The 27563-nt window shown below is 54.8% G+C and overlaps 1 protein-coding gene across 1 annotated transcript in view; it reads right to left on the bottom strand.

The window, feature by feature from the left end:
• The window catches only part of LOC122394512 (adenylate cyclase type 2-like), an 84691-nt gene that overhangs the window by 35935 nt on the left and 21193 nt on the right, over positions 1-27563 (bottom strand). The window contains exons 3-7 of the mRNA XM_043391423.1: positions 26977-27309; positions 18840-18989; positions 18349-18497; positions 3290-3401; positions 716-843 (exon numbers count right to left, since the gene is read on the bottom strand). Coding sequence (XP_043247358.1) covers positions 716-843; positions 3290-3401; positions 18349-18497; positions 18840-18989; positions 26977-27309 — 872 coding nt within the window. The remainder of the gene's footprint in view (positions 1-715; positions 844-3289; positions 3402-18348; positions 18498-18839; positions 18990-26976; positions 27310-27563) is intronic.

Here is a 27563-nt window from a genome sequence, read left to right as displayed (position 1 = left end):
AAAAAGCAAAATTTATAATTATTTACCCCATATCGATAACTGATCAGACAGATGCGTAAGTTGATCGTATTTGGTGTGATTTTACCCATGCTTGTTGGTGACCCCAACCGACCCAAGGCCAATTGACAAGGCATTTCGTCATCACTGCCTTTCCTCCGTTCGATTTGGCCGTGCCACCCCGCTATCGTTGTAGCAGCTCCTCGAGCCTGGTGACCCGACAGGATCATTACCGAGGTGGGGGCGAGGTCAGCGGCTCAGGGGGCGTGGTCAGACTCCGCGGCCAGAAAGGTCACCGACCGGGTCAGGCTACAGGCGCCGGGTTACCACGGAGCTAGCGCCGGCGGCCTGTCAGCCGCCGCGTCAGTCGGCCAGCGCTGAGAGCTCCCAGAGACTGGTCATCAGAGGGTGTCCAGAGACTCGGAGGAAGCTGTCAGTGCCAGACTGACCGGCCGCTGACCACCGCTGACCGCCGCTGACCCTTATCCGCTGACCGGCCACTGAACCGACAGCCTAACCCACCGCTGACACACCACTGACCCACCACTTGCACTGACCGACATGACACACCACAGACACACTGACTCACCACTTGACATGTCAAAGACGCACCACTGACCCACTAACCCTCTACTGACCCAGGTCTCTGACCCACCCACTCACCCACCGCCCACCCACCACTAGCCCACCCTTGACCCACATTTGACCCGACACCCACCGTATAGCGTCGATCATCTGCAGCCCCATTTTGACGCAGTTCTTGGCGTGACTCGGTCGGGACACCGGCAGTCCCGAAACGCAGTAGTAGCAGTCGCCCAGAATCTTGATACGCATACACTGGTTCTCCTGAGAAACATGTCGACTGGTAAGGAGATGGCGATGACAGTTACCTATTTCAAGTATCCGACAATTAAACGCTTCCGTCGGCGATAAGCGAGTGAACAAAAGGAGTTTTTTTTTGTCAACTGGGTCTGCATAATAAGAAGTTATAACCTTTAATTAGTAATGTTGATTTCATATGAAAGAAAAACTTTTCTTTGCCTAATTAGATGATGGTAACAGTTGAATTTCTACGCTTGCATAACACATACAGGAATTAAAAACTGACCGTGCATTAACCCATAATTATCACCTACAAAGCACCAAAAGCATGCGTAACACAGGGAGCGCCGTTGGCGATCCCTCCATAATTGGGCAAGGCGATAAAACTCAATAAAGTGTTTGCATTTTTTGCACAGGCCAATTTATCGAGTTGAGGACGTCCCATATTGACATCGACTGGCAGTGCTTGCCTCTGACTCCAGATTGCCCGCTGTGGCAGAGAATCGAAACTGGAGACGGTTACACGATACCGTTTTCAGTATGTTGACATGGATGGTGAGACGATCCATCCGTTAGAGCATTTGATAGAGACTGTCGAAAGAGTGGTGTGTGTTGTGTAGTGTGTATACGGGTTCAGCCGTTAGGGAAGTGACAGAGACGGATCATGTACGTCAAAATGGTGTGTCAGAAGCCTCCTTTCTGCATAAATAATCTCAAAATGGAATGGCACAACTTTGGATGAACATTGGAACTTGGAAGGACCTAATGCGGAACAATTCATAAATGATCAACCCATCTACACTACCTACATATATTCTAGAGTTATCTAGATTTTTATTTTTGATGTTTATAAAGTGAGAGAGCCCACCTCGGAGATCCCTTTGGCCGGTCGCCTGACCGGAGGCCAGCGCACGCGATAACGTGCCGCACTAGGTGACAACGTGCCACAAGCTTCGCCAACTTCTGACAAACATGGTTACGCTCGTGCCGCTTTGTGGAAAACATTCACAACTCGTAGCTCCGTGTTGTGACGTCCACTAATTAGTGGTGGCCACATGACGTATGCAAACAACCGGGATATATGAAGGTCTTAACTTCTCTCCCTTCAAAGAACATAGTGAGGCATCGCCAGGTTGGAAATCACAGGGGACCACGATTTATAATGTTTTCCACGTGGTCACTAATTTCACCGAGCCAGAAAATTATTTTGGAATCTCCCTCCGTTGGTTGTTGTCAGAGCAGCTTAATCCTTAGACATGACATAACCTCCGGACAGCCGCCATCCACTCGATTTGCCAGAGCCAACAGTTAGCGATCGTCCGGCCAAGGTCTCTAGAATCTATTTCGGGGTCAGGTCAAGTCACGGGAATAATTCTTATTTTTCCAAGATTTCTTTTCAGGCTCAAACCAACAAGCTCTGGCTTGGTCAGCACCAGAATTAAGTCGCTGGTATTTGAATTTAATCATATTTGCGCAAGCATACAAAAACAGAAATTAGATCGAAATGAGAAGCTATACAATGCCCATCTAAAGATTCTGGCTATGGACTCGATACTCTCAGAAATATCACGTAGAATAACGTGGAATGGACCGGTATTTGCAATCTGGCCAGCATTATGCTGCAGTTTAATTCAATGAAGCACACTGGGGTGTCCAATTTAAAACGATTGTAGGACGCCAAAGACGGCACTGGTTCAGTATTATCTCAGGAATATTACAGCTGTTGCGAGCCAAGCGAAAAGTTCAAGTGAACTTCAGCTATAGCGGAAATATTTTTAGATCCGTACCGCAATTTAACCCTGCAGTTTATACAACTGTAAGGTGTTTTTTCTTTTCAATTTACATTTACAATTTCTATGGACGAATGTCAGCAAAGAGCACTAAAAAATACCGCTAGGTACAACTTTCCGATGAAATTTTCCAAGCCGAACTTGTCACAGCCGGGGGTTTCAGCGCCTGTATTCGGCACTCGGCAGTCCTCTGACAAGTGACATGTCTCGGCATCGACTAATATCCGGCTGGAGAGAGGCGCTCTCAGATGTCACGCACGGGAACTATATGTCGGAGGAAGAAGCCACCATCCCGCGGCGGAAGGACGCTATGCCCTTGACGGCTCTGTCGGCGTCACGATCCACGATCGCCCACCGGCACCGTTCCCTTCGGCCATGGGATGTGACAGCTCTGAATGACGTTATTGATTACTGAGGCCGAGCGATTTATTGTTCTGAGGTATCCAGAGCAGTAAATGAATAGGTCAAATTTTCCAAAACGACGGGCCTTTTAGATGGGATTATGGCACTCCATCACATACAGCCCGCTAGTTCATGCGTTACGTCATTTGTCTCACCCGAGCGAACTGGTCAATGTGTGACGTACCCGTGGCAGTGCGTGACGCCATCGTGTGTCTCACCTGGGCGACCTGGTCAGTGTGTGACGTCACAATGGCAGTGTGTGACGTCATGAGTCTCACCTGGGCGATCTGGTCGAAGCGTCCGAACATGTCGTTGAGCGTCAGCACCAGGTCGCTGGCGCTGAGCTGCTCAGACAATGGCGTAAAGTTGACGATGTCCGCGTACAGGATGCTGCGGCACAAACGGCGCGGGACGGTCAGTCGTGGCGCAATGTTCTCGAACAAGGCGTGTGCAGTGAGACAGGAAACGCACCAATAACCAAAGAAAGCATAGATGGTATACATAGACACTGCAGGAACAATGGAACGGGATTATAATGGCCTCGTAGGTATGTAGGATGTGGTGTGGTTCATTAGGTAGCATCCTTGTGCATGTGACCTACAATTAAAGGGACTATCCCACCTTTAACATGGGGTTTGAGTTGAGATAGCCAAGTTTGCGGCGAGGTTCAGAAACCACTATCTATCTAGGTTGCAACCCCCGCGGCCTCTTGGTGCTGAAGAAATTCCTTCCCTTCATTTGAAAATGGGCCTTGTACAAGGCCCTATCTTCAACATGGAGCGACCGTTAGTGTGACGTCACCTCGTTTAGTCATTCTGATTTAAATGGGTTTGTTCGTTGAAAAATCGCTTAAAACTTGGTCTGAACTTTGTTGTGGTGCCTACAGAGTAAAAAGAATCAGCTTTATGACAGTAATGTGGCCTGGGGAAGGAGGTAATTTTGGGCTGTGACGTCACATATTTGAAAGTTTGTGTTTGGAATATGGGAAGCCTAAGATGTTTAATGAAAAATAAATGCCAGAACCGTGTTCCTGGTCATCCAATCTATAAAGTCGGGCACAATTTAACTGGTTTTAACAACATTTTAGAAGGTGGGATAGTCCCTTTAAAATGCGTACTATGGAGCTGCTCCTCTCTCGCTCTCTCTCTCTCTCTCTCTCTCTCTCTCTCTCTCTCTCTCTCTCTCTCTCTCTCTCTCTCTCTCTCTCTCTCTCTCTCTCTCTCTCTCTCTCTCTCTCTCTCTCTCTCTCTCTCTCTCTCTCTCTCTCTCTCTCTCTCTCTCTCTCTCTCTCTCTCTCTCTCTCTCTCTCTCTCTCTCTCTCTCTCTCTCTCTCGCTCTCGAGAAAACGAGCTCACCCTTTCTGGTTGACCACTAGCACTTCGCTGTAGGGGAGAGTGGGGTAATTTGGCCGGTGGTGTAAATTGGCCGCCCCCACCTGTACGATGTCTAATAAAAGTGAGTGAAATAACTCTAGTCTCTATTCATTTGTCATGGGTAGAAATAACTGGAGGACAAATGTCAAAACTTTGCCCCTCGTAGTTTTATTCAAAATTAATAAAACGTTAATTTCATTAGAAAATGGTAACTTTTACTTCTGTTTACAAAGTTGTATAACATGTAGTATTTGGGCTAAAAACGAATTCAGACATTATAGCGCCATTCTTGGGGGTGTTCAGCGGTTCCAAGAGCAATTTCATCTAATTCCGTATAGCCGTGATGACTTTATACACAAAAATTTTCAGAATGGCAATATGGGGTAATTTGGCCGGGACTAGCGGGGCAACTTGGCCGGTGCGCTCATGGTCACTATGCTGGGACGGACGAGTTTTCATGGTCAATTGTACCATAAATGACATGATTCATGACCAACTTTGACTACTTTGATGGCTTACTTCCGATTGGTCAACTGTAAGAGCATGTGACGTCATCAAAGGTTACCAAACGTTTTTTGCTAATAAATCCTTACATAAAAATGGTAGAGCCGCACAAATGGTCTCATTCTGTTCAGCTCGCCAAGGCGCATCGAATGATATGCATGATGACCTTGAAATCACGTGACCTTGAGGTCAAGCGACCTGAGGTAACGTGACTTGAGGTCAACCTTTGACCTTGACTTCTCGAGGTCAACACATATATGTTTCGATGCGGAATGACGAGAGAATTACGATGGTACTCGAAGTTTTGGCCTAGCTTGATTACTTCAAAAGTTATTCGTAAAAAACTTTCTACGCATCTAGAGCCGCTAATTTGGCTATTTTGACCCCTGTGACCCCATGAGTCAACCTCCAAAATGTGGTAAATGCGTCATAGGACACACGTCATTGCTGAATCTAAAGCTGACTCGCAATATAACAGAAAATCCCGACCGTAAACTAACACCGGCCAAATTGCCCCACACCCCCGGCCAAATAACCCTGCTAGTGGGGCAATTTGGCCGCCTTGCAGACCTTTGTAATACGTCACAATTTCAATATAAGTAATTACTCTATCATTTCAAGTTCACTGTCCAGTAAAGTAAAATGAATGCGACACCTGCCAGCGTTGAGAAAATGCAGAAATGTGTCGTCAATTTTAAGTTACATCGTTTTCTAAAAAAAAGCGGCCAAATTACCCCACTCTCCCCTATGCGAGCACTCGAACGTTTCATATGATGTTATGACGTAAAACGAATGCATATAAAAGTGTGCCCAACTGCGAGCGATAACGTTCCATTCCGAGTTCCGACCCGGTTGTCGCGGCTGTGGCCGCTCGCACAAAGGCTAGTTTCGGCCAAAAGCCCGAGATCTCAGCCCGCGCACTTACGGCAACGCGTCTAACTTGAGCCTCGCGACCGTCAATAGGCGTCGAGACGAGGTAGGCCGGCTAATCACGCCGTCTAACTATCGGAAACTGGCGGCGTCACCCGAGTCTCCCGACCCCACGCGTCCCGCTCCTCGAGCCGACCGACCCAGATCGACAGACTGACAGAAAGGCATGAGGCAGACGAACAGGCGGACATAGAGATTAGACAGACCAACCGACCGGCTGACCGACCGGCTGACCGACCGACCAACCAACAGACCAACAAACCGACAAACCGGTTCAGCCGATTGGGATGACCGCCACCGCTGCCGCGGCTCCGGACCAAACGCCTTTCAAAATCCGTCAGCGACAGGCCTCTCGCCATCAATGCCGCTGAATATGTGACTCTGATCGGACCGTGGTGAGCCCAGTCTGAGGTGGGGGCGGGGGCGGGGCGGGGGCGGGGGCGGCCAATCTGTCCGTCAGTAGCGCTCCATTCCGCGCCCGCCGAGGAGCGCGAGCTCACACAATCATATCGGCATGTCCGCTGCTGGTATCGGGTTTGTGACCGGGGGCGACTCTGGGCGCTATTTACAGCTGAATGTGGTCGCTGAGCGTCATCCGGCCGGCTGGAAGGGTATTGGTGTAGCGACGCCAATCTCCGCTGGGATCTAGCAATGGGCGGCTGTTAGACCACCCGGTGCGGCTTCAACGGGCAGCTGTATTGACCAGACGCTGTGATAATTATCTGGATCATTGGCTCTCAGCAACGGAGGGGGAGAGAGGGGAGAGGGAGAGAAAAGGAGCGGAATAGAAAGGGGAAGAGGGATAAAGTGAGAGGAAGGAAGAGTCGGGATTAAGACGAAAACACTGGAAGGGATTAAACCAATTATCAAATATGGAATTTCAACTTCACCATGTCAAAATCAAACTTCAGCTGTTATCGCTGCATTCAACATTCCATGTGGTCAAACGTTCTTATTCTTATTATTTATCACACCGAACATGCATTTTTATATTGAGTGAGTTCCAATTGACAGGTTATTCATTGTTAACTGTGCAAAAATCCCTTGCCAACCACTTATTGCATCTATCGTCGGCAACTCGGTGGTTCCCCCACATCTATGAAACCCGTTCAATTCCACGTGTCACATCCCGACCAACTTGTGTTCAGTGATCGGCTCCGGGGAAACAGCCGCTCAGTTAACTTTATAACAGTGTCGCTCCAGACCAATCGAGCTGACATCGAGCACCTTTTCAACTCAGCTCACTGCGACAGAAGTATTAGTGCTCTTGGCCGGGATTTTTACTGTCATCTGTGATTTTCAGAGCTTCATGTCGAGAATCCCACGTGGCTTGCAGACACACTGATGCACTGCTTCGTAGGTCAAAATGAGGTGCACAATCGTTGTTTTGCATGTCAATCATATTTAGCAGTAAAAATCAAACGTTATGTCAGGGAACAGGAAACGATGTCAAAATTAGCATGTGAATCGTGAGCGCACGTGTAACAAATAATTGAAAGCATTGTTTGCAGTCTATTTGTCGTTCTCAGTATCTATGTAATTGCCAAAATGATTCATTGATAGTTCTGTAAAGCTAATCAACTGGCCTATCAATATCAAGAAGGCCGCCGAAGCATCAAAAGGTATGTAGTTGCTCAAAAACTTGTGATAAGTAAGAGCACATTCCTGCTCCGTCCTGGCGGGCTAATACGCCCCGAATTCTTGGCACACAAGAATGCTGCCGTGCGTGTACCGAATACTAAATTACCATCAGACCGGGCGGGGCTGCACCGGGGTGGGGCTTTTAGCCTAACCAGCCAGGTGGGCGGCTCCTTCGAGGGAAGGAACGGCGCCATCACGAGTCTGGAGTCGTGTCATATGCACCTGTTTTAAAGGCCTGTCTTTACATACATAAGCAAACGGTTTGTAAGCTCCTTCCAGGTGGTGTGGCGACCCAGAAAACGAAACGGACCCTGCTGTCGTGAGCACCGTGGCAGGGCGACACTGCGTTTGTCGCACTTGCAACTATTTCACGCGTCACCTGGGTGACAGACGTGACAGTCACTGGTCGCACGGGCTAAGAGCTATGTCCGGAGATTTCCCTACGCCCAGCTTCCCTTCACATGACCCTGCGACCCTGGCCGCCCGTCCCCTGCTGCCCTTGCCCCTCCCTGGCCTCCTGAGCCACAGACACGGTCTGCCGAGCTGGTTTATTTGTCTAGCAGTCGGTCGGTCGTCCCTGATCCGCGGCCCACGTGGTTGGAGATGAAGCGACCGGGCCGACAGGGGCGAGGCCGACGGATAAACGGTATGGTGCAAGTCGGGGCCGGGCCGGTCAGGCTGCGAGTCGGGAGCAGGCTGGGTAAACGCTGGGGTGAGACGGAGCCGGCTGGTCAAACCAGGGTAGATTGGTATCAATTCAGAAATAGCTGTCACTTTTTCGTCAGGATTTACTATGTACATGAGGTAAAAATGGAATCGAAATAGCCGAAATAGACAATTTAAAGTGAGAAGGGCTCGCAGAATTAATTGAATATCGAGGATAGATAAAAGTGGAGCTGATATTTCATTAATAGCGTTGCATGGCTTAAACTTCAGATCAGCTTCGACGCTTAAAATATGCATACAAGGCCGCGTTATCGCCTAAATATTTCTGTCACGTTTCAGAAACTGTGGCACCAACAATATTTAAATGATTCGGCGGTCCCCGACCGGCCGTTTTGGATGCAGCAGCCAATTCTGTTCCGACTCGGGAAAACCATCGGGGAAAGAGAAGAAGGGACCCGGAAGACTGTGGGGCTACAATAGAGCGTTACAATTGTGAGGCAGGGGCCCGTCTGCCTATGCCAATAGAATGTCTACTGACATATGCATGAGATGAGTGTTATGAAGATGTATTTGATTGCAGCAAGGCATGCATGCTCTGATCATCAGGACTTCCGGGCTTGAAGTTTTTAATTAAAAAGAGTTCAGCAAAGTTTCCCATTAGCATTTGATTACAATGAATGGGTAGGTTACGTCCCACCAATGGCAAAACCAATGCAGGCACACGTAGTTCATAACAATATGCCACTGGCGGAGCACATGTCCTGCCAAAACTAATCGAGCCGTTCCGCTACTTTAGTTGCCTCCACTTACGATTGGTCTCTACACAGCTATACCTACAGAAACATATGCACCATACAACCTTCAGCCTTCATGTGTTGGAAAGGGTTTAAATGTCTAGAACATATATGCTGCCTGCGTTTGTCAGGCTCTTATCGCTTTTCGTTTTTTGTCAGGGTGACAAAGCTTTTTCGAATTCTCAGACCAAGAGGGTGCGAATATCACGCTGCTTCGCGCTGCGAAATCATATCAATACTCTGCGTTGAATACGAATTTCCTTTCTTTATCCAATTCTGAGCCTCGTGTGCTGGCAGATCTGCTCCGTCCTTGGGGAAGGGAGTAAGAAGCTTTTGAACAGTTACTATCATGTAAACAGGCTCTTAATCGGCATCTAATAATCATATCACAACTAGCTCCTAGTAAACCAGCATTCGGCAGAGTCTGACCACATTGCCAACATTCCACTCAACACTGCAACATCATTTATTGTCCACTGATTCTGCCCGTGTTGGAATCTAGATTTATTTCAAGTCCATCAGTCTCCATAATTCTTCACGCGACGCCGCGCTGGCCCTGATGTTATCAATCAGCACGACGCGACTCGACAATCTGAGGTATTGCAGTTACCACATATATCGCTGATGGACATCGATGGAATGTAGGCATCGAGTTATGCCAGACAGACATGCTGTGACGTCTGGAGTCTCGCTCACTGCTATAATGCCTCACAGCCAGCGCATTATTACGGAACAGCACGGAAAACTATCGGTTCCAATTGATGTTCAGACGTCAGATGTTTTTGAAGAGTGATCCATGCTGATATACTCCACTGCGGCCTGAGCATTAATTATATCGACCAGCGCAGTGGACAGTGGACGTGCAGACTAACCACCGATACATTTGACCGCTGAATGAGGGCCCGCAGACCCTAGGACCATAGCCTTTAGCCAGTATGGCTATCGCCTGGTTAAAACCAGACGGGTGCATGGGGTCCCTTTTACCCGGCGCCCTTCACCGTTACGGGTCAATAGTTAAGGCAAGACTCGGGTCTAGCGTGGCGTCCCGAACTAAACGCCCTATTGATCGCCGATTTGGCCGTGTCTGCTGTCTGTTGCTATGTTGGTCACGCGGTTCGTGTCGTGATTGGATGCGTGCACCTGGCCGACCCAAAGGAAAACACCGTGAAACTCGGCCGGCAGTGCTCCGAACATAGAAAGGCGCCCGAACTAGAGTTGTTTTCCGGGGTAAAAAAGAGACATGTGTGTCTGAGCGTTTGTTTGTTTAGGAACGGTGCAGGGGACGCGGCGAAGACAGCCGTCGTTCGCGACAGAAGCTCTGTGTATTTGTTTGAGATACAAATCGAACCCAGCTGACGTCACGTAAACTTTTGTGACGCCAATAGAGTTAAATGCCGCACTGCTGGCTCTGGAGATGAAACCCCCGCCCGGTAAAATCTGCGTGGCGTAGCGGACAAACCTCACGATGTTTTCCTCGTGGCCCGTGGTACTCGCGGACTCTGGCGTATGTAAAAAAAACATTCGGCGCTATTTTTGGCCCGATGTCCTGCTCCATGTCAACGTTATCAGGGTCCTATCGAAAGAAAATGTTTGTTCGGCTTGCTACCTCATTAAGATAAATATTTCTTAGAAAATAACCAGAGGAAGATAACCAGATGCACACGTTCCACATATAGAAATAGGATTCTACAGATTTCTATGGATGTGCCGCAAGCATTATGTTTATAGACACTATAACGAACATTATTTTCCTGGCATTAATTTCGTTTCCCATACTGCACATGTTTAGCACGGTTTTAGTCAAGTTTCTGAAAGCAGTGATAACATGCAAATCGTTTTCGTACTGAAAGGCTTGTGACGTCAGTGCTACTTGATAAACAAAGCGACTTCATTCACTAGAGAGATTACAGAGATTGTCGCTATGCTCCTCCACAAATAGCTCTCGGATCTCATTCAGTCGGCAAAGACAAAAGACATCACACCCAACAAAAAGATCATCAAAGATCATCTGGACAAGTTAGTGTCGCGTGTGCTTTGCTATTTCCAGCAAATGACCTGATTCTGACTGGATCTAACAAAGCAAGGAAATCTGCTAGCATACAGCGGCTGCTCTGGAAACAAACAGCGGTCTGTCTAGACGTGGCAGCTTCAGTCGCTGAACAATTGACGCGGACGTCGCCGTATACGTTACTGGACGTGCCACGAGACGTGAGCGTTGTGTACGTTACTGGATGCGCCATATAAGCGGCAGGAGTACTTTGTTTCCTCGAGGTGATGTGGGTGTGAGTGTAGCTTGTGCTTCTTCGTATGGATTTACGTATAATTTAAGCAAGAGGGGTGACTGGAAGCCGACAGTCTTAGTCCAGATATAAACAATCTGGGCAGTGGCCAGTGAGGTGGTGAGCCATTTCCCTTACATACAAGTGTGACAGTGGACTGCTCTCTGTCGCCTATTCCGGTGGAATGACAAATGACCCGATAACCTGAATATCAGCGACAGGAGCTAGCCAGAAGCGGATTCAACCGGCCCTGTCACTGGCCGAGTTTTTTCAAGCTGGAGTCCCCTTGCCTTTCAAACTATCGTGCTGCGATGGAAATAAGATCTGCAACGTTTGACGTAGCCAGCGGCGGCCTCAGCCAGATACCCAAAGCCAAGCTATCTAATACCCATGGGCGTCGTCTGGAGACCTTTACTCCACAACATGCCCTGCCCTGAGTCCGCCCTCAGCCCCCGGCCTTCACCGCCGTGCCCTGGCGGCGCCCCTGCTCTGGCCCGTGCGGCCACGCCAGGCACGCTGTCTGGTATTCCGAGCTGCCCGCTGACGAGCGCCAGTCCAGTGCCGGGAGTGGGGACGGTCGGGACGGCGGTGCACGAGGTGCGCTCGGAGACGGTCACGCCGCCGACATGGGCCGTCCTGGTTCGTGAGGTCAAGGGTGCACCATGAACGACACCGGCCCGCCGCCGGTCCCGACGACCGACGGTCTGGCGCAGTCGGCGCTGGCCAGCACCGACGCGTCTCGGCTGTTGGCTCTGGTGGCGCTGGCCGTGCTGGGCCCAGCGCTGCACGCGCTGGCCGCTGGCCGGCTGGCGCGGCTGACCGCCGACCAGCAGGAGCTGGGCGCCGCGCGGCTGCTTCTCCTCCACACAGCGCTGGTCGGACTGCTGGCCAGCACGCTGCACGTGATCCCGCTGGCTCAGTGGTCGATGGGAGTGGGCTCACTCGGTGAGACCACGTGTCGACTCGGCCGGGCGGCCACCGATGCGCTGTACGCCACGCAGAGTATCCTGCTGACCACGGGCCTGCTGACGGTGCTGACCCGGCCGCCCGGCCTGCTGCTGGCCGTCGTGCTGCTGGTCGTCTGGCTGCTGGGTCCGGGACTCAACTTCGGCCACGTGCACTGGCGGGTGACGGCCGGGGCGCCCTATGATGGGCCGTTCGTGGAGGGTGAGCATGTCGTGTATCGTGACAGTATCATCATTGATGAAGCTATTGCAGAAGCCGGTCGAGACTACGCGACTGCTGGAGATAAGTTCGCTAGCGTCACGGCCACCAGCGCACCCAGCACCACGGACCGCGCCGCTGCCGAGGCCGCGCGGGCCGCCGCGCTGGAATCAGCCATAGCGTCGGCTGTGGCTGCCGCCGGCGCCGTGCCGGCCCCTCCCGTCCCGCTCTCCGGCTGTGAGGAGGAAGAGAGGGAGGCGCCGCTCTGGTTCCAGAGCCGCGTGCAGGCGGCCACGGCGGCGGCGCCGCTGCTGCTGGCGCTGCCGCTGCTGCTGCTCAGCAGGCAGGAGCGGCTGCTGCCGCTGCTGGCCGTGGTCTCGGTGGTGCGCGTCGCCGGCTGCTGCGGGCAGCTGCTCCTGCTGGCGTTCGTCACCGGCCGGTCACCCGGCGGGCTGCTGGCCGGCTCAGCAGGCGCGCTGCGGGACGCTGGTCTGCTGCTGGAGGCCGGCCTGCTGCTGGTGCTGTTCCGGCCGCCGCTTCCACCCCCAGCTGAGACGGCGCGGGTGGTGCAGCAGGAGCAGGGCACCGGACCGTCCCCGCCGCGGGAACACCGGCGGCCGCTGCGGCCCCGGCCCGTCCCCAAACCGAACTCACTGCCCTGGCTGCGGCCCCGCACCGAGTCCAGCTCGTGGACATTCTCGGAGACATGGTGAGGTGTGGCCGCAGGACGGGCCTTCATAGAGACGTGGTGAGACGTGGTCGCCGAACGGACTGGCCGATTGGGACTGTGTTCGGTGCGAGCGGTCAGACCCGACCAAAACGGACAACGTCCATGGCGGCCAGCCACACCAGGGTCGCTCTCCGAGCAGTATTTCGCACACTGGTGATGTGAGGGTCAGGGGTAGAGTTCCACATGTGGCCCGTCCCCGTGCAGTATTTCACACACAAGTGCTAAGGCGAGAGTCCCACAAACGGGTCGTTACAAGGACGGCACTTGACATACACGTCGGTTCAGCACGCGAGAGTTTGTCCCGTGCTGTTGGCTCAGGTGCCTAGCCACAGCCAGGACAGGAATCGACCTTCCAGTGCCGCGAGAGCATACGAGCCTTGCGCGAGAGAACGAGGGTGACCGAAACGTGCCAGTATATCACTGTGATCGGGGCTCGACGAACAATGGTCAACAGAACCGAGGCATGGGCTGTAACAGGAGTCAATATCTGCTTTAGTTGTTTCAGTTTGTCACTGTAAGAAATATATTAAATAGCAGCTTTATGCCAGTCTTAGATATTTGGTACTCGTATTGCATGAACCACGACTATCAGGAGGCATTGTTATAAATGTGCATAAGAAAAATGAGGCAGCGCTATTGATACTTTCCCTAGAGCCACGGATATTGATCTTTGTCCCTTTCTCTGACCGTTTAATTAAGGTCAAAAGAAAATACGGGACGGTGAGACAATCCTCCTCAGGGCTTCGTACTCATTGAATGTGCATGCCGTTATATGCGAAAATTGTGTTTAAGTTATGTTGTGCGGGGCATTGTGCTATGTGTTTCAGTTCTTTCAAGACAATATAGCCGTTCGATGAAGTGAGCAAGAGTCTTGCACTAGCTTAACGAATGAAATAGGTATACACATTACATCAAAGCCAACCCGTTTATGAGTGCGGTACGGACCCTGATTAGCCTCATCCGTAACTCGTCAGCGCGGGGCCTTTGAAGTCGCGTTCGACACTCGAGCACGGACACGGCGTTATTACCGGGCAGACCGCAGCGGTATCAGCGGAACAGTTGGCAGCCACTCAGGGGGCCATTTCCAACCGGGAACTCAGCCCACATCACTCACTTGACACCAGAGCGTCCGGCGCAAAATGTGTTCGTGCTGTACACCGATCGATGACAAAACACGAGGTCGGATTATGGCTGAATCCGCTTACGCTGACACACAGTCCGGACTTAGGCCGGTGCCATTTGGTCGGGCCGCGGCTCAGTGTGAAGGCCAGCCCGGCCGCGGGGCCACCCACCGCTGTGCATATCGACCCTTACACGCTGTCCGCTACGAACGATACCGCTACTCCTTGTACTACGCTGGTGCCCAGAGCAGAGAACGGCAGTGGCGCACGTCTGCTGCTGGTTGAACTTTACGTAAATGGAGCACCGAGCTCGAAAATGACTGGACCCGCTTTCGCACTAATAAGTTTCAGAATTTCCAAGTCCAATGTTGTTTTATGTCTTTTTCCAACTTCCCTCAATGATTTCAACCGAAAAAAAGAGTCTAAAGTAAATCCCCAGACCACTAAGTCACTCTCGCGTTCCTCTCACTACCTCCCTAATTCCCCTCCTCCCTCCCTCCCTCCCTCCCCCTCTCTCTCTCTCTCACTCACTCACTCACTCACTCACTCACTCACTCACTCACTCACTCACTCACTCACTCACTCACTCACTCACTCACTCACTCACTCACTCACTCACTCACTCACTCACTCACACCTCAGCTCACTCCCTCTCGTCTCACTCTGCGGGCAGCTGATGGTTTCAGAAATGGACACGGACGGCGCATAGTAAACAGCCGGCAGACAAATGGACGCTAGGCTCGGGGTCACACGCACACTGAGCGAGACTGAACTGTTATCCGGTTTGTGGCGCCACGAACCGCCCACGGTGTGAACAAAACAGCCGAGCAGGAGTGAGTCAGCAAGGCAGCGGTTAGCCTGCAATAAGGTGCACACTGCACATTCGAGGTTCATAAGAGCCGTGTTCCAGTCATGAAATGGCAGATCGACTATTCCGTTGGTTCTGAGTGAGTAGGTTCAGTTGGATTGTCATCGAATAGCTGAAAGCCCACTTCATGATTCGCTCTCCAAACCAGTTATTCAGTTTGCAAAAGACATTAGGATCTTCCTGCCAGATCTGCATAATAGAAATGAGTTCAATGCCGTCGGGCGACAGAAACTTTACAGCGGCACTTGTGAGTGGCGCTCCCGCAGTCGTTCCTGAAATCGGTGCGATTCAGAGCCGTGGCATTTTATCGGCGGGCCAAGTCTGGCGGCGAATGTTACCCAGCTACCGGGGGCACTGACCTGTGCAGGCCCAGTCCGCTGCAGCGCAGTGCTTCATAAGCGACTGTATCCTGACATATTTCCCTTTGAACGGAACTACTTGCTGAACTTGTTCAACTCGCATAGAGGACATGAAAGCAATTTAAAAGCTATTTCATAGCAATACTAGCCGTTCATCATTGGACTTTGAGAAGGTCAAAAGGAATATAAATGCAGTGATCTTTAGTTCCAGATTCCATTTAGGCAGTACTTTTGCCAGCACTGTGAAAATGTACCTTAATCAAAGTCGCGTCAAATCCTCGCCGTGCTGGAAAACTGATGTCACTCCTCTAGCAACTTCTCTCTGAAGGTTTCCGCCCATGTACTCAGTGCTAAGCACACCGCTTACAAAGAGCTGGGTTACCGGTAATAATTTCCGTTCAGCAGAGCAGTGGCGGATCCAGGGGGTGTAAAAGGTAGTCTTTGCCAAATTTCTTTGTATTTCTCGCTCACCCTCACACACCACCGTGCGGTCCCATGGCTCGGACACGACTCCCCCTCTGTCCCGTCCGACGCGCCGGCATGGCCCCGAAACTGGGACGAACGGCCGCCGGGACCGCTCCGACACCAGATGTGCCCCTCCGTCCACACCAGAGGGGACGGGGCAGACGGCGGCCGGCCGACGCTCCCCGCGGCGCCGAGGCGACAGCCTCCAAAACCCAACTCTCACACTACACCTTCCCCTGATTCTCAAGAAGCAACCACTGAAATTTTAACACAAACACGCACACAACCAGCCAAGCAATCCTAAGACATTCTCTTAAACCCTCCTAATCAGCACGCATAATGTCCACGTACCTTCCCCAATCATTTAAGAATCTTTTTTTTTTACGTGCAGCGCCCGACATGAAGAAATGCACTTGGCCAGGCTCACCAATTTTGTCACAGAGCACAGATGCCACCAAACTACCAGCTCTCATTCAACCACTTGCCCTCTCCTGTCCATCAACGGCACACACAAAATCAACTATCGCCTTAAAATGCACACAAAAACCACGAGCTCACAAACAATCAGACACTTATTCTAAAAAGTCCCGGCCACTGACTCACTGCCACCACACGGCCCTCCTGTGGAATTTCTAGTGCAGTGCCGGCGACTGCCACCACACGGCTCCTGTGGAATTTCCAGTGCAGTGCCGGCGACTACCACCACACGGCCCTCCTGTGGAATTTCCATTGCAGTGCTGGCGACTGCCACCACACGGCCCTCCTGTGGAATTTCCAGTGCAGTGCCGGCGACTGCCACCACACGGCCCTCCTGTGGAATTTTCAGTGCAGTCCCGGCAACTGCCACCACACGGCCCTCCTGTGGGATTTTCAGTGCAGTCCCGGCAACTGCCACCACCTCCACAGCCCACCGGCTGTCACTTCCACAGCCACACCGGCTGTCACTTCCACAGCTCCACCGGCTGCCAATCCCATGCAGCCCCACCTGCTGTTACTCCCACAGCCCCACCGGCTGCCGCTCCTCCACAGCCCCACCGGCTGCCGCTCCTCCACAGCCCCACTGGCTGTCACCTTCACCGCTGCGAGCATCACTCGCCAGCGCACTAACTGCGAGCATCACTCGCCAACACGTTCACTGCGAGCACCACTCGCCAGAGCATTGCACAGAGCGGCCCAGCCTCTCAGTGTCCAGTTAGTCCGGCGGCACTAGGTTCTTCTGCCGGTCGCAGTCCACCTCGCCGTATCTGCCGATCCTCCCGGCCGGCTGTATATGGGCCAGTCCAGCAGCAGCCACCGGGACAGACGAGGTGACGGGCGGGGTCCACGGCAGACGCCACGGCTCCTGGGCGATCCCTGCTTCTCACTGCCTCGACAGCTCCGTTGCAAGTCGTTGCAAGCGGTGCCGATCACTGCCGCCTCACTGCACCATCGCTCTCTTCAGGCATGTTGCCGAAATAGCTTGTAAAAGGTAGTCTTTGCCAAATTTCTTTGTATTTCTCGCTCACCCTCACACACCACCGTGCGGTCCCATGGCTCGGACACGACTCCCCCTCTGTCCCGTCCGACGCGCCGGCATGGCCCCGAAACTGGGACGAACGGCCGCCGGGACCGCTCCGACACCAGATGTGCCCCTCCGTCCACACCAGAGGGGACGGGGCAGACGGCGGCCGGCCGACGCTCCCCGCGGCGCCGAGGCGACAGCCTCCAAAACCCAACTCTCACACTACAGGGGGAGGGCAAAATGGGCATTTGCCACTCCCAAACGGCATAACTTTAACATTACGCCTATGGACGAGGCATGGAAAGAATCGATAAATTGTTATGGTTTGCCCCCCCCCCCCCAAACTCTGAGCTGGATCCACCTCTGCAGCAGAGTACTGAGGCTCTGTCTCCACTAATTTGTTGGATTCGTCCGCCGGGGCACGTCGCTCACGGGCTGTCCGCTGGACGGCTGCTCGTTAACCTGTCAGACCAAGACGTCAGGCGGCCTATGGGACTGTCAGCCGGGAGTGAAGGTGGAGATCGGAAGTCCGCGACTCCCACTGGTGTGCGGCTAAGAAGCGATACTGCCCAGGCGAACCATATAATCAAACGGTCCTGTGCCGACTGCTGACGTTTTACAGGTACAAAAACATGTTTGTCATGTACGGAAATATAAAAGGTATTCTTCGAACACGAATCAAATTGATGTTTGCCGAAATCCTTTAGTAATATTCCGCTCAAAGGGACCAACGGACTAAAATAACTGAAAACATAATGCAATGCTGGCCGTTGGAAAACTGAGCGGGTGAGAAGGGAGTGGCTCGGATGAGTTATGTGCCTGCTGTATGTAATAATTGCGGCAGTCACGCAGGTGGTGTCACGCCGTCAGTTACCGAACGTTTAGTATGAGGCGGTAAATATCGTCTCATCTAATAATGTCCCACACCATGCAGTAACTCACCTGACATTGTTGTGTCGCTGCACGTGCAGGTCGTGAAACTGTTTCTTGGCCGTCTTGTCGGTGGCTCGCACATCGGCCATTTTGACCATGATGCCGCGCTTGACCTCGGCGGCGATATAGGCCGGAATGACACTCAGAAGAAGCTGCTCCTGTGGAGTGTCAGACGAGAACGGAGTGTGAGGCCCACCTCCGTGATTGAGCTTCTTATAAAGTTACGAGCTTTAACTCCAGCAGGCGCAAATATTGAAGGAAGCTGGACAAGCGCGTGTCAAGTTCCCGAACGCCAGAAATCTCGTTTCGAGACTCGATTAGATAAAAGTTCGTTTACTACAGGCAGAGTTTTTTTTAGACAGCAGCTTTTCTCGAAAGCGTTTCACTCAGCTCCCTAATTCCCACTCCACTCCCGCCCCCAGGTCCACCTCTTATCTCATTGACGTAACCCTCTCGGCCCCACCAGGGGCCATCCACACTCCAATCCAGCCATCCCTCACCTGGTGCTCCCTCTCACACTCCAATTTCACCCTGGAGTCGATGCAGCGCCGGGTGGCCACCAGCGCTGCCATATGACCTGACCGGGTCATGTGGCGGTAGTAGTGACCCACGCCGTGCGCGCAGGTCAGCAACACAGAGTCCACCAGGATCTGACAACGACGGAAACGAGAAAATACACAGCAGTGCGATAAGGAAGACATGAAACAGAAATGATTAGGCAGCAATAGCGCATGCTGTGGACAGAGATAATCGGTAGGCAGCAAGATGCCAGCCCAGTTGGTTTTTGGCGGCTACCGTAAACTATCAAATGTAAACAAACCGTTTTAACGATCGACAGCAGCTGCTGAAGATATACAAATGCAGCCTCTGTAGCTTTCCATTCAAACATGGGATATAACGCGTAAGATATAAATATAACTGTGGTGTCGCGAGCTGCTCCCCCCTGCCCCGGGGCCTGGCGACGCCATTTGCTCCCCCCTGCCCGGGGGCCTGGCGACGCCACTGGCGGCGCCGGCGCGCAGACGCGGGGTTCGAGAGCAGTCGGCCGCCGGCCCGCGCGGAGCGCGGTTGTGGTAGTAGCGATCGGTGTTTGGCGCTCTAGGAAGTTTAACGCAATGCGGCTTTGGTTGTGAATAAAGAGCTCACGTTATAACATCCTGGCGACGAGGATCAGATCAAGGTGAAGCCTTGGAGCTGTGATTGCGAGTGATGGCGAAACGGGCCAGTGATCAGTGCGCGGTGGTCAGCGAGGGCGGACAGGCCACGGACGGTGAGGGCGCAAACGTTGCTTAGTACGAATGCTTAGTGCTTAGTATTGCTTAGTATTTTTATTTTCGCGCTGCTGCTGGTAGTGTGCCTGTCGCGCGGCGGCCGTTGTCCTGGCAGGGTTTCCCATGTGATCGCCGAAATTCGTGGCGGCCATGATGCCTCGGCAGTGTGGTGTGCGTGGCGCATGCGTCGGCGTCCTGCACGCTGATTGGTCGGCCGGGGGTGACGCGCAGCTGTGGTAGCGCGTGTGATTGGCCGATCGGTGCGGCGGAGAGGGCCTCAATGCGGTTTGAGGCGCCTGGTCCCCGAAGCGGGTAATTTCGGCGGGAAGCTGGCGCGCGGCCGGGCGGTGTGGGGCGAGTGCGCATGCGCGCGCGGTGACGTGCGTGTGACGTCACTACCACGTGACGCCCCCGTCGAGAAAAGCGCGGGAAACCGCAGCTGCAGCGCCAAGTACGGGCGCAGGGCGGCGCGGTGAGCGGTGACCGGCGCGGTGAGTGGTGACCGGCCGGGTGAGCGGTGACCGGCCGGTGTGAGCGGTGACGCCCGGCCGCGGGCCGACGGTGGAGCGGCTGCGGGCCGACGGTGGAGCGGCGGCGAGCCGACCGGAGAAACGACGTGCTGGTGAGAGGGCGGCGGCACGATGGATCCAACGGGGATGCAGATAGTGTCTGCGGTGCCGTACCGTCCAGGCACGGACTTTGAAAAGTGGCTACGGGCATTGGAGCGGTATATGATCGCTGTTGACATTCAAGGGCCTGCGAGACGGTGTGCAGTCCTGTTGCACCTGGTGGGCCCGGACCTCGCCGATGTCAGCGATTCACTGCCTGAGGAGGACGCCGAGAGACAGGGAGAAGACGAGTTTGCTCGCCTGAAAAGGAAGCTAACACGGTATCTGGTGCCGAAGAATAATGTGGTGGCGGAAAGAGGAAAGTTTCAAGGGATGAAAATGGAGCAGGAAGAGAGCCTGGAGGAGTTCCTGGGCAGACTACGGACGCAAATCCTGCGCTGCGGCTACGAGCCGGCGCAGGTGGACCGAGAGTTGAGAGACCGATGCGTCCTGGGCAGCCGAGGTGAGCTGCAGAGGAAGCTGGTCCGGGAGGCGGCGCTAAAGGGTGACGACCTCTCTCTGGAGGACGTCCGGCGGACGGCACGGGCGCACAGGGACGTGATGGATCTGACGACGCGGCTGTCTGGGGCGCCGGCGCCGGCCGAGACGGACGGGGAGGCAGTTCACCTGGTGCGACGCCCGCAGCGGACGGAGAGGGTCAGGCCGACCGAGCCCCCGGGGCCAGGCACGTGCTTCCGCTGTGGCGGCCGGGGCCACTGGCGGCGCCACTGTCCCAGCGCGCAGTCGCGGCAGGCCGGCGCGCGGCCCCGGCAGGACGGTGCGCAGCCGCGGCAGGACGGCGGGCAGTCGCGGCAGGACGGCGCGCGGCCATGGCGGGCCGGCGCGCCGCGCTGCTATCGGTGCGGAGAGCGTGGGCATCTGCAGCGTGACTGCGGCAAACAGCGAACTGGCGTGAAGCTGGTTCAGGACGGCGACCAGGCTGACTGGCAAGTCAGCGCCGTGCAGCCAGCCGCAGCTGAGTGGGCGACGGTCAGGGTGAACGGCCAGGAGTTCACCATGCTGATCGACACTGGCTCGCCGGTGACTATAATCAGCGCGGAGACTCACATCCCCGGTCTGACGCTGCGGCCGAGTGAGCTGCACCTCACGTCATTCACCGGCCAGCAAATCCGTCTGCGAGGCGAGGCCGACGTCAACGTGGAGACGGACGGCCGAGCGACACGGCTGCGACTCGTCGTGTCCGACATGGGCTCTCACCGACCTCTCATGGGACGAGAGTGGATCAAGGCGCTGAGGACGGCGTCGGGTCTGGAGACGCTGAACGTGTGCCCGGTGGCGCCTCAGCCGACGCTGAAGGAGGTGATGGACAAACACCGTGAGGTGTTCAAAGAAGAACTGGGCAGAATCCCGGTGAAGGTGGCGCTCCGACTGAAGGAAGGCGCCAAACCGGTCTATCGACGCGCCAGACCGGTGCCGTTTGCGCTACAGCAAGATATCGAGCGGGAGCTCGACAAGTGGCTGGATCAAGGGATCGCCGAGAAGGTGCCTCCTGGACACTTCTCCGGATGGGGTACGCCGCTCGTACCCATCCCCAAGAAGGACGGCGTGCGGCTGTGCGCGGACTATCGGATCACGGTGAACCCGCAGCTGCAGCCTCTGAAGTATCCGATGCGCACGCCGGAGGAGCTATTCGCCAGCATCCGAGGGAAAAAGTTCTGCAAGCTGGACTGCAGGAACGCCTATCTCCAGTGCGAGCTGGACGAAGAGAGCCGAGAGATGACCACCGTGACCACACACCGTGGTGCGATGCGGATGAACCGTCTCCCGTACGGGATCAGCACCTGTGGAGCGCAGTTCCAGGCGATCATGGACCAGGTGCTGGATGGTCTTCCAGGAGTCGTCTGTTACCTGGACGACGTGCTGATCGGCGCCGACAGTGACCATGAGCTGATGGACAGGCTGGACCGGGTGCTGGAGCGGCTGAAGGACAACGGCGTCCGCCTCAAGAAAGAGAAGTGCCAGTTCGGAGTCCGAGAAGTGGTGTATCTCGGTTGGCGACTGTCTGAGGCGGGTCTGCGCCCGGTGCAAGAGAAGACGGCGGCCGTCACAGCAGCACCTGACCCTCGGAACGTGCAGGAGCTGCGATCTCTGATCGGGTCAGTCAGCTATTATCAGCGGCTGCTGCCCAACCTGTCTACCGTGCTAGCGCCGCTCTACGCGCTACTGAAGACGGGCGTCAAATGGGCATGGACGGCGGAGTGCGCCGCGGCAGTGCGCCGTGTGAAGGACATGCTGTCCACGGCGCCGGTCCTGATGCGGTACGACCCCGTGCTGCCGCTGCGGCTCGTCACGGACGCCAGTGCGACAGGCGTCGGAGCGGCTCTGATGCAAGTGACGCCCGAGGGGCTCGAGAGGCCGGTACAGTACGCCTCCCGAACGCTCACTCCGACGGAGAGGAAGTACGCCCAGGTGGAGAGGGAAGCCGCAGCCGTCTCGTTCGGAGTGCGGCGGTTCCACCAGTTCCTGTTTGGTCGGCCGTTCACCCTGGTGGTCGACAACAGGACGCTCTCCAGGATCCTGAACCCGGACCGTGAGCTGCCCTCTCTGGCGGCGGCTCGCATGCAAAGGTATGCGCTGCAGCTCGCGGCGTACCAGTACAAGATCGAGCTGCGCCGGACGGAGGACATGAGGCTGGCGGACACGATGTCCCGTCTGTCGGTGCCGGACGAGGCGGAGAACCGGCTGTCGGCAGAAGAGGAGGCGGCGTACGGCGGAGGCGGCGTAATGTTCATCGCCGAACAGGGGCCGTGTCTGACCGCGCAGCAGATAGCAGTGGCCACGCGCCGAGACCCGGTGCTCGCCCGCGCTCTGGCGGCGGTGCGATCGGGCTGGCCGGCGGTGGTGGACCCGGACCTGGCTCCCTTCAAGAATCGCCGAGAGGAGCTGACGACCGAGGCCGACTGTCTGCTCTGGGGCGGCCGAGTCGTCATCCCGAGCAACCTGCGCGACACCGTCAAGCGGGAGCTGCATGAGGGTCACTTCGGCTGCACTCGCATGAAGCAGCTGGCGAGGCGCTTTGTCTGGTGGCCGGGACTCGATGCTGAGCTGGAGGCGCTGGCTCGCGGGTGTCAGGCGTGCGTCTCAAAGCGAGCTGAGCCGCCGCAAGCGACACGGCACCCGTGGGAGCCGACGGACGGCCCGTGGCAGCGGGTGCACGCCGACTTTGCTGGGCCGATGCTGGGCCATTCCTTTTTGATAATGGCCGACAGCTACACAAAATGGATCGAAGCTGTGCCGATGAAGACGACGACGGCGGCCCGGACGGTGGCCGTGATGCGCGATATTTTCGCCCGTCTGGGACTGCCAGTGCAACTGGTGACCGACAACGGCCCGCAGTTCGCCAGTCAGGAGTTCGCGGCGTTTGTGCGGTCAAACGGCATTCGTCACACTCGTGTCGCGCCGCACCACCCCTCGTCCAACGGACTGGCGGAGAGAGCAGTCGGCACCGTCAAGAACGCGCTCCGAGTCTGCGCGGCGGCCGGTGGGGGAGTGGACCTCTCTCTGTCACGCGCGCTCCTGGCGTACAGAGTGACGCCCCACGCCGCGACTGGACGGACTCCCGCTGAGATGCTGTTCGGGCGGAACCTACGCACTCGGATGAACCTCATGGTTCCGAGCGCCGAGACAGCTCTGCAGGCGGCTCGGGACCGGCAGCGTGAGACGGCCGGCGGACGGAGCAGGAAATTCGCCGTGGGAGCTACAGTGTGGGCCCGCTCGTATGACGGTCGTCAGAAGTGGGTCCGCGGCACGGTAGTCGCCCGCCCCGGTCCCGTGTCGTATGAAGTGGACGTGGGACACGTGATCTGGTCGCGCCACGTTGACCAGCTGTTGGCGGCGGCGGCTGACCCAGGGAACAGCGCCGGCGGTGACGTCAGAGCGGCCACCGGCGGTAGTGTCCGAGCGGCGACCAGTGGTGACGTCAGAGCGACGACCGGCGGTGACGTCAGAGCGACGACCGGCGGTGACGTCAGTGCGACGACCGGCGGTGACGTCAGAGCGACGACCGGCGGTGACGTCAGAGCGACGACCGGCGGTGACGTCAGAGCGACGACCGGCGGTGACCGGGCTGGTGGCGCCGGCGGCAGCGCCGGGCGCCCTGTCGGAGACGATCGCGCCAATGGCCTCGGTGACGGCAGCCGCGCCGGCGTCGCCGGTCAGGCCTGTGACCGGGGAGGAGCCGGCCGTGCCGGTGATCTCGGCGGCGGCGGTGATGCGGGTGACCCCGGCGGCGACGGCCGTGCCGGTGACCCCGGCGGCGGCGGTAGTGCCGGTGACCTCAGCGGCGGCGGTGATGCCGTCAGCGGCGGCGGTAGTGCCGGTGACCTCGGCGGCGGCGGTGATACCGGTGACCTCAGCGGCTACAGTCACACCGGCGGTGGCGGTGATGTCGGTGACGGCGGCGGCAGGGGCGGCGGGGACACTGCGGACCCCTCGCAACGCCGTTCCGCTCGGCGCCGGAGGTGCCCGAGGCGACTGATCGCCGAGGTTTAAAATGTGTTTGGCGCCGGAGGTGCCCGAGGCGACTGATCGCCGAGGTTCAAAATGTGTTTGTTTCCACGTTCCGACGCGTAATGTGTTCGTTTCCACGTTCCGGCGCGTAATGTGTTTGTTTCCACGTTCCGGTTTAGAATGTGTTTGTTCCACGTTCCGGTTTAAAATGTGTTCCGTTTTAAGGGCGGCAGTTTAAAGTGAATGTGTTCCGTTTGAAGGGCGGCAGGTTAAAGTGAATGTGTTCCGTTTTAAGGGCGGCAGGGTGTGGTGTCGCGAGCTGCTCCCCCCTGCCCCGGGGCCTGGCGACGCCATTTGCTCCCCCCTGCCCGGGGGCCTGGCGACGCCACTGGCGGCGCCGGCGCGCAGACGCGGGGTTCGAGAGCAGTCGGCCGCCGGCCCGCGCGGAGCGCGGTTGTGGTAGTAGCGATCGGTGTTTGGCGCTCTAGGAAGTTTAACGCAATGCGGCTTTGGTTGTGAATAAAGAGCTCACGTTATAACAATAACTAAATTCAACGTAGGAACACTTCTACACCTAATTCTTACACAATTCTAGACCGACACATTTGTTTTACATTGTTCTTTGAAGTCCGTCGTCTGTCCACATGGCTGGTTCACATATTGCCGTCATGTATTTTGCTTCCAGGCCATATTTACCAAGAAATGCAATTTCCGATTGGCATTGAAACGGAGGGAACTCCAAGAGACCATATGCTGTTTTACTCTTCTGAGTTTGTACGAGCTCAGTGATCCTCAGACATTTTTCATGAAACGTCCGGATTGCAAATGTCCGGGTGTCCGGATTGCAAATTCTATTGTCCTGAGGGGAACAGCAGAGCCAGGCTTTGTCAAAATAACTGTTAACCCTCGCCCCGTTGGGGGGCCATTTTGGCCCCCCCTGTGGTTTTTCCTAAATAGCAAGAAAACGGCGGCGCGCAGCGCCGCCAAACTGATACCTTCCCGGGCATCAATTTGACACCTTCTCACCAAATTTCAAGTCTTAGGTCACCTTAGGTCAGGAGTTATTGAGGTCAAACTGAGGTCATGTTCGAGCAAAAATGAGCAAAAAACATGCAATCTTGAAACGCTCACCAAATCTACAGTTATCAATCAATTTTTAAGTTCTTTATATGGTCTAGTAGACAAAAGGTGGCGCTACAAAACTGTTATCTCGGATTTTCAAAATTTTGGGTGTTTGACCCCAAAAAATCAAAAAATTGATTTTTTTAGAAAAAACTAAAAAAAAATCCAAATATTTTCCGAATTTCGAAAAAAGCGGAATATATGTGATAGTCCCTGCGCTTTTCTATATACATACCAAATTTCAGATCGATATCTCGTTTTTTGGCCAAGTTTTAGCGAAAAAAAAAAAACTGTTCAAAAGTGATGACGTCAAATTTTTTAACTCAATTTTTAGCGATTCTAGACCACGTACGGCAACACAAAGACCACCATTGAACTCCCCGTGACAAGCTGCATCGATTTGATACCCATTTTATGCAAAAATATTAATTTTGAAATTTGACCTAATTTGACCTGACCTTGACCTGACCTTGACCTGACCTTGACCAAAACGTGACCTAAGCTGGCCCCAAAGGCTGCCTGACCCACATAATCGCATTTGTCATGTAAAATGGACCATAAAACATGTATCACACGACACTTTCATATTGTGACCCCCGGTGACCTGACCTCGCTGTGACCTGACCTGGCATCAGTGACCTCAGATAGCAAAGTATGTGTTTGAAGAACATTTCCTTATCGATGATTTTCAATGAAATGCATTTTACTCGATTTTACAACGCATTTCTTGAAATGCCTGTAAACGGTGAAAATTCGACCTTTGACCTGACCTGAGACGTCATCGGTTTGACCTAGGTCAATAAAATTGGGTCACAAGGTAGTTCCCTGATAGGGCTATCCAACACCGTTTGCCGCTTGTCGCTAGGTTGCGTGGTTCTCGAGATCTTAGGGGGGGGGCCAAAATGCCCCCCCCCCCCCCAACGGGGCGCGTTGCTCGGCAGAGCCCAACGGGGCGCGGGTTAAGCTGATGGCCATGAGAAAGCATTTTAAAAATGACAACGTTTTATTTCTAGCAACCGTAAAATGGCTGCACGTTTTCCCGAATTCATCCTCTCTTTTCAAACCCATCAGATGCTCCCCTCATCGTCCCTCACCTAAGTCACCTCTCCCCCCTGGCCCTACCGTACCTATCGGCCCACCTCACCCCCCCCCCCCCCGCCACTGACCTGGTGCCTCCCACAGGCCGTCTCCTCGGCCAGCCGGAACCCGGCGTACAGCAGTGAGGTGGCCAGCGCCTGACCTCCGACCAGCAGCGTCGGTCCGGGCGCCATGGTGAGCTGGGCCAGCACCAGCAGACACACAGCAGCCAGCAGACGGCCGGCTGGCACCGCGCCGCCGGTCAGCGCCACCAGCAGACCGGCCAGCACGGCGGCGTGCGACACCAGGCTGTTGGCCAGCACGGCGGAGGGAGAGGGCTGCCGCAGCAGCCAGCCGGCCGCCGACAGCACCAGCAGCAGAACGCCCAGCGTCAGCAGCGTGGGCAGCAGCGTGACGTCGTCCTGGGGGGATGGGGAGGTCAGAGGTTACAGAGACGTCAGCGGAACCAGCCCCAGCTTTAGCAGAAGACCCAGCGTCAGAAGTGTGGGCAGTAGAGTGACGTCGTCCTGGCACCCATTAGAGGAGAAAAGAAGCACCACCATCAGCATCAGCAGTAACCAGCATTCTCGACGACAACAGGTAGTGAAACACGTAGCAACAATGTTTTACTCTGAAGAAAACAGGAGAGAACACCTTGGACGACGTTATGCCAGAA

Source organism: Amphibalanus amphitrite, unplaced genomic scaffold (assembly GCF_019059575.1).
Source record: "Amphibalanus amphitrite isolate SeventyFive unplaced genomic scaffold, NRLGWU_Aamphi_draft 000596F_arrow, whole genome shotgun sequence".
Lineage (NCBI taxonomy): Eukaryota > Metazoa > Arthropoda > Thecostraca > Balanomorpha > Balanidae > Amphibalanus > Amphibalanus amphitrite.
The sequence above is the reverse complement of the archived record's forward strand: the minus strand, read 5'-3'. Positions and strand labels throughout refer to the sequence as shown.